At 35.5% G+C, this 12,341-nt stretch overlaps 1 protein-coding gene across 1 annotated transcript in view; it reads right to left on the reverse strand.

Moving 5' to 3' along the window:
* Nucleotides 1–12,341, reverse strand: part of MEOX2 (mesenchyme homeobox 2) — a 492,584-nt gene that overhangs the window by 201,183 nt on the left and 279,060 nt on the right. The window contains exon 6 of the mRNA XM_037836821.1: nt 8,370–8,473. Within this exon, the coding sequence (XP_037692749.1) occupies nt 8,370–8,473 (104 nt within the window). The remainder of the gene's footprint in view (nt 1–8,369; nt 8,474–12,341) is intronic.

A 12,341-nucleotide genomic window follows, 5' to 3' on the forward strand; every position in this document is an offset into this window, starting at 1 on the left:
AGTCTTAATGAAGATATGTGAGCAAGAAGTAGAGAGCAGACACACCTGAAAATCTCATATTTTTCAATGATGTTTTAAATAGGCTTATTGGCTGACAGAAAGGGGCAGCAGTGGAGAGGAAATCTTTGGGAGACTGCTAAATTCCAGAAAGTCATCTACAAGGTAGGGAGGAGGAAATGGAGCAGGCTTATGTTTACAGCTTGGTGAGCATGGTTGAGGACTCAGCTGTGTCTGGAAGCCATTCACAGAGGGCCACCATATTGGCCAGCTGGTGCTGGAGGACATCCCGAGCATCAGCAGCTTGGATGTGGGAGTTGAGAAGGCAGATGACTGGATTCATGTACAACTTGGGGATTTTAAGGCAGCAATAACAAAATGATGTGGACAGTCTGTGCTTGCCAGAAAGTCATGGAACTTGAGCATCTTAGGTTGGATGAGATAGGAAGTGAACCCATGAAGGGATGCCAAGCTGGGAGAAAACTCAAGGGGTGAGGGAGGAGAGTTAACTACGAGGTTGAACTGAGAAAGCTGCTAAGCAATAAGCAAAATGGTTGAACTTTAGGTGTGTAATTACTTTGAAAAAATGATAAAATTTCCACTGAGCTCTAGGATTCACTTATATTTTAGTAGCTCAAAATAGTCTAACATTAGTAATGTCAACATTTATAGGATCTTCATTATTTTTATAAAATGAATTGAGAGAAAAAAATCAAAATGCCTATTTCCCTTCACAATTGGGAAACTAAAGATTGAAGAATTAAGTTCCTGTCCCACATCCCTCAAGTCTACAATTAGTATTGTGATAGAGAATACTAATTTCTGTCCTTAAAACACATCCTCGTAAATGTTTGAAATGTTTGTGTCTCTTTTTAAAGAGACCACATTTTAAATAACCTAGGCCTAGATTTCCAATCTATTTCTCTGTTCTTATTAATTTCCCCTTTCCCCATTCCACCCTCTCACACATCCAATATTCTAGTCATACTCATGCCATACATTTTACTTGCCATTCCCTAAATATACCATAATTTTCTGCTTTCATAGACATTGGCCTTCTAGTCCAATATTCCATTTCCAACCTCATTCATTCATTCATTCATTCATGGCAAAATTATATTCTTCTTAACGATTTGGTTCATCCACTTTCTATCATCCTCTCTGGTCCTCAGTGCAAACACCTCTTTCTAAAATTCCACTATCTTGTATTGCCATTAGCTATTTACCTGCTTGTCCCCCTTCAAGAAAAAAAACGAGTGCCTTGTGACAGAAATCCACGTGTTTCTTATTTTTGTATCCCTGAGCTCTGCTAGGGTGACTGATCCTGCCAGGCAAACAAATGAGTGGGTGCATTTCTCAAAACAATAACCTGTAAAGAGGGTTGAATATTTTAGCCAGTTGTACATTTTAAAAAGGGATAAGATAATACTGCTTTATTTAGAGTTCCTCAATTTCCTTTCCCTTGTATACCCTTCATTATAAGGATTGCAAATGACTATCAGATTTCTCTAAAGTATCAAAAATCAGAGAATAATTTTATTTTTAAAAAATTTTAAAATGACCTGGTAAACTTCAGAATAGAATTGAGGCTCTAAGACTGATAAAAACTCAATCTGGCAAAGGGTCTCATTTATTTATCTGGATGTAAACTTTGTCTTTTTAGCTGTCTTTGAATGGGATGCCTTGGAGTTCTGAGACAAGGTCCTCAGAGAAGTTTTGTTTCTTTATTTCATGGAGAGTTCAAGGCATGCTTTCCTTCTGTGACACAGAGTTATGGGAATTTTATCCCTAGTGTATTCAATTGCATTACATCAAAGTTGATAGTTTCTTATGTCTTTATTTGTTCACATTTGTCTTTATATCACTCCTACTCCAGCAATTTGAAAAACAGACTTTGCTTATGTAGTTTGGCAGTGAGTATTATGTAATAAAAAGATCTAAGATTTCATTAAAGGTGCCTCTGCACTTTTATATTCAATATAAAAACAGTATCTTACATATGAATAATACCTGACATACATCAAAGAATTTACATACTCATTATTTAAGGTGATCCTCAAAATGACCACAATAGAAGGCAGAGCAAATATTAAGAGCCCCGTTTTATGTATTAACTGAGACGGAGGAATTAATTTATTTGTTCCTGGTGACAAAGCTAGTTAATAACTGAACTGAAACCTGGGACCCAGGCTTACTTATTCCTAGGCAATTGTGTTTTATTATCTCCTGAATATACCAAATATATATTTAAATTATTATGTTACAAAATAATACAATCATATATTCACATATTATTTAACTTACAGTGATAAATTTTTTTTAGCATTTTATGTTATGACTATGTTTCACCCCTCTGATGGTGGGTAAAATTTACCTCTTTTAAAATTGCTAACATGATATAAATATATTTTATTAATTAAAAAAGTTAATTTCAATGCAAGACTACAAAATAATCTTAATGATTTAAAGAAATTTCAGAGCTAAAAAAGAATTTAATCCAACTCCTGTCATTAAAGCAGAGTGCTTTTACCTATGAATTTAATACATTTTTTAAGAGAAATACTCAGCTCTTCGATTGTAGTTAGCTTATTATTTCTCAAACAGTACTAGTTTCATATATGAAACAAATATGCCAAAATATAGTTTATCACAAAAGGTAAATGGTATTCACCTTATATTCTATTTTCTGAGGGATCTAATAAATCAAAATGTCTGAATGACAAATTTAATTTATTTCACACATTGTACCATTATCAGTTTCATTAGCCTTACCCAAGTAAATTAGCAAACTATTTCCTTTGCCACATTTATTTTGACAACTATAAAACTTTTTCAGACATTCATGTAATGTACATTTATTAAACATTGACACTTTGTATATACAGGGGATATAGCAGTTTATACAACATTCCTAGACCCTTTCTCTTAAAGTTTACAGGCTAGTATGAAAGACAATAGTGCAAAGCAGTAAGTACTATAATAGAGATAAGCAAAAGTTTTATGGGAGAACAAAGGAGACATGGGCATAATTAAGAAGGCATCTGAAAGAAAGGAAAAGGGAAAGGATTTTCCCAGGCAGAGAGAACAGCATGTACAATACACCCTCAAGGAATTATAACAAAGCAGACTCAAAAAATTGAAGATAAATTGCTAAATTAGAGATGGGGTGAGTATGAAGGAATGTGGCAGATGAGATTGGAGACAGCAGAGGGGGCCAGATCTTGCAGAGATCTGAATTCTCTGAGCTATAAAGGAATTTAGCTTGATCAGAGTTTTGTTCTTGAAAGGTAGCTGTGGATAATGGATTGAGGGATTAAGAATGGAAAAATGAAGAATTCTTCTGGAGGAACAGTCAATTAAAAATAACATTGGCTGATGCATTGCTCTTTATGATGCCCTATTGATCCCAGTAAAAAAGGTCTATTGCTGACTGACAGCTCGTCCTAATTTTTGTTCTGACGTGGGTAATTATAAACTACAGTGGCTTTGGGTCTTTGGAAAGGAGTCACTAAGCACAGCCTACATTCACAGGGCTGTGGGGGGAAGCTCCATTTCCTGCAGGGGATGGGGGAGAATCTACCTAAATTATTTGAAATTCGTCTTTAAGGAAGATCTGTCTCTTCTCCTCCATTTATTTATTTACTTAGTAATTTATATTGGTATAGACTGTGCTTCAAGACATTTATTTTATGCTTTAGGTTATAATCTAATAGTATATATGTACGTTGTTGCTCAAATTTTTCCAGCTTTGATCATTTGGAGGGTCTTTCAGGTTGGTCTCTGTGCCCCTCTGACATACCCCCATTATTTTGTTCTTTGGGCACTTAATTGTGTTTTTAATATTAAATTTTAGCATACAGCTATTTGAGCTACAAAATGTGGAAAAAATTGAAATGTTAATCCAGACACTGTTATATATTACATATATACATGGGTCTAGTCACATTTTATTATTTACAGAGTGAAGAAAATATCTGAAAGGCATTATATTAATGGATTTTATGAAGTTGAAGTGACATGTAAAACCATATATTGCACTCTGTAGTCAGTTAGTCTCACTTGAAATGGTACTCCATCAATTGCTGCTCCCTTTGGATGGGTAATCTTTAAATTGAGGCTTAAAATTTTGTACAAAATGCAAATAGTATGGTTATAGATTCTTGACATTTGAATTATTATCTTTATTTTTTAAGTGATAGGAATGCCACCACAATTTTCATAGTAAATGCACTGTGAGTTGAATTTTGCTTTGTATTTCACAAATCACTTTTCTTGTCCAAGACATGACTGATTTATTATTCATTCTAAAATACATTGTTACCTTGGGAACTGCCAAATTATATACCTTATGTAACAGTGTTGATGAAGAAACGCTTACAAGAGACTCAAAGAAAATGAAGAGACCTTAAGTTCACTCTTTTATTTTAATGGCCAGTAAGACCTATTACAGAACATTAACTAGCACAGACCCTTAAACTACCTATCCTATATTCTAAAGTTACCCAAAAATGCTTGTCAAGAATCCAGGCTGAATGAAAGAGGATGTCCACCTCACACCTTATACCAAAATTAACTCAAAGTGGATGAAAGACCTAAACATTAGCACCAAGACCATAAAACTCTTAGAAGAAAATGTAGGGCAATATCTTAAAGATCTTGTGATAGGAGGTGGTTTCTTAGACCTCACACCCAAGGCACGAGCAACCAAAGAACAAGTAGACAAATGGGATCTCCTCAAAGTTAAACACTTTTGTACATCAAAGGACTTTGTCAGAAAAGTAAAAAGGCAACCTACGCAATGGGAGATAATATTTGGAAACCACATATCAGATAAGGGTTTAATATCCCGAATATATAAAGGAATCCTGCATCTCAATAATAGAAAGACAAACAATCCAATTAAAAAATGGGCAAAAGACATGAGCAGACATTTTTCTGAAGAGGAAATACAAATGGTTCAAAAACATATGAAATAAATGCTCAACTTCACTGGCTATTAAGGAAATGCAAATCAAAACCACAATGAGCTATCATCTCACACCTACCAGAATGGCCATTATCCAAAAAACAGAAAATGACAAGTGCTGGAGAGGATGTGGAGAAAGAGGCACACTTATTCATTGTTGGTGGGAATGTAGAATGGTGCAACTACTCTGGAAGACAGTATGGAGGTTCCTCAGGAAGCTAAATATAGATTTGCCATATGACCCAGCTATTCCATTGCTAGGTATATACTCAGAGGAACTGAAACTTAAGAAACGAACAGACATTTGCAAACCTATGTTTACTGCAGCATTATTCACAATTGCCAAGAGATGGAAACAGCCCAAATGTCCATCAAAGGACGAGTGGATAAACAAACTGTGGTATATACACATTATGGAATATTATGCAGCTGTAAGACAGAACAAAGACATGGATCATGTAATAATGTGGATGAACCTTGAGGACATTATGTTGAGTGAAGTTAGCCAGAAACAAAAGGACAGATTCTGTATGGTCTCACTAATATGAACAGACATTAATGAACAAACTTTGGGAGTTAAAAGCTGACAACACAGGCGACCAGGAGATAGAAAGAGGGCAGAGACCAGCCATTTGATGCTGAAGGACTACAGAATGTTTAGGACTGATTGCATAGATCCAGAAATAGATAGCATAATACTGTATGATGGTAACACAGTATTGTAAGTACACTGAACAAAGATGTCTGTGAGTAAAGCTGAAAGAGGTGGGATAGGAGAATGTATGATACCAGAGGTAAAGATAGAAGATAAAGACTGGGACTGTATAACGTGGCAAAAACTGGAGTGGCCAATGACTGTTACTAAATATACAAATATAAAAATGTTTTTGCATGTGGGAAAGCAAATGAATGTCAACCATGTAGAGAGTTGAAAAGGGGATGGTACTCAGGAAAAAACATAATCAAAGCAAACTGGAGTCTATGGTCAACAGTAACATTGTAATATACCTCCATTAAATGTAACAAAGGCAATATGCCAATGCTAAATGTATATGAGAGGGGGATATAGGGGAAGAATATGAGATTCTTGGTAGTGGTGTTATTTGCTGTCCTTACTAGTATATTGTATTGTATGACATGTTATTTTTCTTTTTATCATTTTTTTCTTATTGCTAAAAAAAAAAACAATTTTTCTTGTAGTAATCAATATGTTTAAGTGCTGATTGTGGTGATAAATGTACAGCTTTATGATGATACCATGAACAACTGATTGTACACTGTGGATAAATGTATGGTATGTGAATATAACTAAAAAAAAAAAAAAAAGAATCCAGGCTGACCTACAATCCCTACCTTGCAATCTGTACCCCACAAACCCCAAATAAACAAACAAAAAATTTAGCAGCTGGAGGTGCATTCCCAATGTGCTTTACCTTATTTTGCACATTTGGGCACAGAAGGTTCAAAAAGGAAATCATTCTGGCACTAAAACAGAGGTGAAACTGCATTTCATTTAGATTGTCACTGATTTGTAACTCTATGCGTTAACTTAAAGGTGGTGCAGGGTGGCTCACTGGAAACAAGGACAGAGGTCAAATTAAATCAGGAGTCAAGAGATGTGGATTCAAGTTCCAAGCCAACAGTTTTCAAACCTGCATGATAGAGTGGATTCCTCTGAGATCCTTTTTTTTTTGCAATCTTTAAAATAGCTGATTTAAATATATAACCTCCAAGATTTCTTCTATTCCTGAAATCCATGACACTATAATGAAAATTCTCCTGTGGCAATCCCTCAGATAATTTGTTCCTTGCCTGCATTGATTTCCCTGGGGCAGCTTCAAGCCATCCTTTCCAGGAGGACTTCTGCCCCTAGAATGAAATAACAGTAATTGGAGTTATCCTAATGTAAAGAGACCTACATTAAGTCAGGAGACAGTAAAGATTTTCAAAATTATTATTTTAGTCAACAATATATTCAGCTTGTTTTTCACAGAATAAAAAAATATGTATTAATGCAGCTGTTTCTTAAGGGGAGGGTGGACATGTCCCTCTGCCCCTCAAAAGAGTCTAGAACTCTAGTCCATACTTGAATTATGCAGCTGTGAAAGAGACAGTATTTTCTCTCCCCTTTAATCATCCACAGTTCAAGTACAAGCTAGTTAGAGAAGTTGAAAATAAATTTCCTTCTTTTCTACCTGTCTTGCATTTGTTGCATCATTGGCTTATAAATATGTTTTATCTATGCTGTTTGGGTTAGCACAGATGTCCTCATATCTTTCTATTGGTCATGCAGCATCATGTTGCAAGTCCCTGGCTTTGCCACTTACTAACTGCAATTACCCTATGTTATCTTCAGTTCTCTGATATGGACATATTTGTGAGGAACAAATGAAACAACGTAAGTAAGCAACAATATAGAAACACATAGATGAGAATGTAGTAAAATATAGAGGTTAAGATCAGGGGCCCAGGAGCCAGGCTGCATAGGTTCAATTTCTTCTCTTCCCTTTACTAGTTGTGTGACTCTGAACTATGGGCTCAGTTCCATCATTTTTAAAATGTGAGTTATAATAGTACACCTGTGTTTTAAAGTTGTCATGAACACCAGTTCAGTTAATTCATAAAGAGATCTTCAAAGATTGTCCAGCATATATAAAGTACTCAATAAATGGTATCTAATAAAGGCACATTGCAAACTGTAAAAACCTGTAAAAATATTAGTGATCATTATAATTTACGAGTAATAAATATTTCTTGGTTGAATAGCCTTAGGGGTTGATGACTCTGACATTTGGTTCACTGTTCAAATTCCATTTCAGCATCATGCATTTTGGATATTCAGGAAGAGCTAAATAGGGGCAATCACAGAAGAAGGATGTTACCAGTAGATCAAAGTTGCCCAGTGAGTCAGGAAGAACCTCAGAACCAGAAGCTATTTCTGCTATCCATGATTTTTGTAATTCCCTGTGTGAGGATATTTTAGACACATATTTAGTTGTTGTTGTGCAACATACTAATAGCCCTAATGTGATTACACAAAGCAAAGGATTCAGATAGATTTTACATGGGCATGTGGAATGAGAATTAACTTCTAAAACCTAGTTTTTAAAGTTTTAGTGAAATATCTGTTTGCAGATATTTGAATTGAGATCATTTGTCTAAACATCACCTTCCTAACTGACAGTAAATAAAAACCAGCAGCCACTTTCTCACCTTTCTATATACTCAACGTGTTTTGGATCAAGGGAAAAGAAGATTTTTGGAAAACGCCGTGTTTTTCATGTAGGTATGGCTGTACAGAGGAGAAAGAAACATTTTAGTACAATACTTTCTATTAGTTTACTGGGAGGAAATAGAAACAGTTGAGAATCATATAATCACATTTATTCAATTTCATACAACTTACCCAGGAAGTATATATCTGGAAGACAGATTGTCTCAGCGCTGTCGACAGGTTGTAGTATTCAGAACTGTGGTGTGTTTGGTGTCCGGCCCACATAATATTAATCTCTGCAAAACACATAATTTGAAACAAGCCATGAGAATTAGAACAAAGAAACTTCCATTTTCAGTTACACAGGCTGCTCTCTTGAGTGGGGAGAAAAATCTGGGACATCTCTGAAAGAGCTAGCCAATATAATTATAATTAAAATAAGCCATCTCAAATCATGTTTGTAGGCAAGCAGGATGTAAACTATAAACAAATAAAAAATTGAAACATAGCCAATATATATGCATAGTGTATATGACATAATTAAATGCCTCCAGCTAACTGAAATGACTGCCAAAATTTACACTTTGCTAACATATTACAATATGACAGATCATAAAAGCTAACTGGTAATAATATTGTAACAATACTGCCAGTGGGTAGTGATGATTTTTCAGTATGTGATAACATATTTCTAATTAAAGAAGAACTCTCTTATGGAAGAAGAAATTGATACACGCATTTCAGAATGAAATATCACATGATATTCTTTCCTAATGGCCTTTATGAGTAGCCTAAAAATCAAAATATTTAAGTAGACTTGGAATAAGAGGCAAAGCAGAGGAATATTTTTCCTAAGATACAAGTGTTCATTTTAATTACAGAAATATATTAGCTGATGGTTAGATATAATTCTCTCCATATTTCAGAGAATACGATGCCATTTGTAAAATTGTCCCACCTAGTCACTATTTGTCCTCATAATAAAAAAAAGAAATAAAAAGTTAATTTTCAGGAAGCATTATGCAGATTGTTCTCAAGCTAGTCTTACAATTCATACACACTGTAATGACTCCCTAAATAGATGTAACAGAATAGAATGGGCCCACATTATACCCTACCAATTAAAAACAAAACAAAACAAGCAAAAAGGTCTGTGTTCTAAGTTAAAATAACTTATTTTTAGTCTTTTGCTCCCTGTTCAGGAGAGAAAACTCACCATGTCATGTTATCATTGTCTCCCTGCCAGTATAAATTAGAAATTAGATCTATTAGAATTGCATTATGGGAGCTGAACAGTGGACCTGAGTGTGCTGGTTTGAATGTATTATGTCCCCCAGAAAAAGCCATATTCTTTGATGCAGTCTTGTGGGGCACATGTTTTGGTGCTGATTAGATTTGCATGGAAATGCGCCCCACCCAACTGTAGGTGATAACTCTGATGACATATTTCCATGGAGGCGTGGCCCCACCCATTCAGGGTGGGCCTTGATCAGTGGAGCCATATAAATGAGCTGAAAGGCAGAGGGAACTGTGAGTGATGTTTTGAAGAAAGCACAGGAGTGCAGCTGAGAGCAACATTTTGAAGAGGAGCTACAGCCAAGAGTGACACTTTGAAGAATGCCCAGGAGCTGAGAGAGAGTAGCTGCAGCTGAGAGACAGTAGCTGCAGCTGAGAGACAGTTTGAAAGCAGACTTTTGCTCCAGAGAAGCCAAGAGAGGAAAAACTCCCCAAGAGCAACTGAGAGTGACATTTTTGAGGAACTGCAGCCTAGAGAGGAACGTCCTGGGAGAAAGCCATTTTGAAACCAGAACTTTGGAGCAGACACCAGCCACGTGCCTTCCCAGCTAACAGAGGTTTTCCGGACACCACTGGTCATCCTCTAGGGAAGGTACCCGATTGCTGATGTGTTACCTTGGACACTTTATGGCCTTAAGACTGTAACTGTGTAACCAAATAAAACCCCTTTTATAAAAGCCAATCCATTTCTGGTGTTTTGCATTCTGGCAGTATTAGCAAACTAAAACACTGAGTATGGAAATACCAGGGTGTTGGTCTTTTGAGTCGCCATATACTAATAGTTAAAGTACATGACACTTAGCAGAATAATTTGTTACAGGGTTTTATGCCAACCATGGCATAATAGTTTTTCTTCAATCTGGGGACCTTTTTGGACATTCATGTAGGAAATGAAAGATACCTGGACAATCTGTATAGGAAGTTATCAAACAAAATTTGCAAACACAAATTGGCCTTGGTAAACAAAGAATAACTCAGAAATATGAGGACACCTCTGTGAGAATGAGAAACTTATGAAAAGAATTATGAATTCATAGTCCGTCAGAAGGCATTTCTCTTAAAGTCATTTGCCTTCAAGTGGGCAAGTATTTCCATAACCATCAGATAATAAATAACTTATATCCTGATTGGTTGATGTTTTAATCGTTTTAATCATTCCCAAGAATGACACTATATTTCTACCCAAGATCAAGGAGATTGTTCTTGCCCAATTGAGAACTACTTCACATAATCACCTCTAAAACTACCTAAGCATTGTCTTTGAAATGACCTAGAACCTAAATCTCTGGTTCATTAATGAACCTATGTGGCTATAGAAGGAATCGTGTGGGACTTCACATCATGTGGGACTTCACAGCTTCAGATATTGTTAATTAAGGGGTAATGATTTTGATGAATCTCCCTGGGTTTCACAAGCCCTAAAGTAATCTAAGCACCATTTACCCTTTAGATCATGTCCTTTAGCAAATGTTTCATTATGTATTACCTACAAATCTTCATTATCAATAAAAATATTGTCCATTTTGTTGGGCCTTTCAGGAGTTAACAATTTTCCTCCTAAAGTATCCACCTAACAAGTTCTCAAGGGGATGAACTAATCAAGTGAGATTTAATTTGACAACAATAATATATATTTGAACTACTACCTTTTACTGCTACAGAAGCTAAATAGTGGAACAAAGAATCCACAAAGGTGGAGGTTAAAGACCTGTCTCTTTAGTTGTTTTAAAAGCATTTGCTTCCTATCACAACCTGTGTGAAACACAAGCCTTCATTAAATGAAGTACAGCTGTATAAACAGGGTACAGTAACTGGATCCTATTGCCTTACCTCTGTCACTTTGCAGAATTGTGAAAAATAAGAAGGGATATGGGATTTTTTTTCACACTCTATATATGGCTTACTTGAAGTAAATTATTTTCTAAAGGGATTATAACAATGCATTTTATAGATAACTGAAAACCCCAATAGCTCTTTTGTAAAAGAAATGAGAAAAAGTTAATCATGCATTTACAAATATGTTCATCTTTCCTAATACTTGAATTGGCAAATTTTCTATTCTAGGGAATGAAAGAAAATATTAAAGAGGAAAAAAAGATATTATTCAGAATAAGCTTCCCTCTCTTTTTATTATCCTGTAAGCAAATTATGGATTATACATGCATATGGTATATTATTATAGTCTTTTAGATAATATAAGCAGCTCCAAAAATGACCCTTTGTATAAATATATTTTATAAATTCATTGCTGATCATCCAATATGTTAGGCCAAAATTAAAATAATGTGTGCTCATATGTCTGTGTGTGTGTTTCATTCCTGAGTTTAACTTGTTTCCATTCTTTTTTTCTTATGGTATGTCTTACATACAGTTAAACGCATCCTTTTTGGTAGTTGACAAACAAATACTGATGCATAACTGACACCACAATCAAAATGCTGAACAGTTTCATCACCTCAGAAAATTCCTCCATGCCTCTTTGTGGTCATGGTAGGCAGATTCTAAAATGGCTCCCTGATTCAGGGATGGGATAATAGACTTTGAGCTGAAAATGTAATGTGATGAGACTTTTGGAGACCTTGGGAGAAGGGAGTATGTTTAAGATGCGGGAGAGATTGTATGAATTATTGTAGTCCAGAGGACTGGCTATGGTAGGTAATCTCTAGGATGGCCAACAGCAATTCTTGCCTACAGATATTCATGCCCTTGTATAATTCCCCTCCCTTCAGTGTGGGATAGATTTAGAATCTCCCTTTAGTGATTAGAATTTGACAGAGATGAGATGGGATGTCCCTCCTGATTTTAGGTGATACAAAGACTGTGGCTTGTGTCTTGGGGGCTCTCTCTTATATTCTCACATGCTCCATC

The sequence above is a fragment of the Choloepus didactylus genome, chromosome 5 (genome assembly GCF_015220235.1).
Source record: "Choloepus didactylus isolate mChoDid1 chromosome 5, mChoDid1.pri, whole genome shotgun sequence".
Lineage (NCBI taxonomy): Eukaryota > Metazoa > Chordata > Mammalia > Pilosa > Megalonychidae > Choloepus > Choloepus didactylus.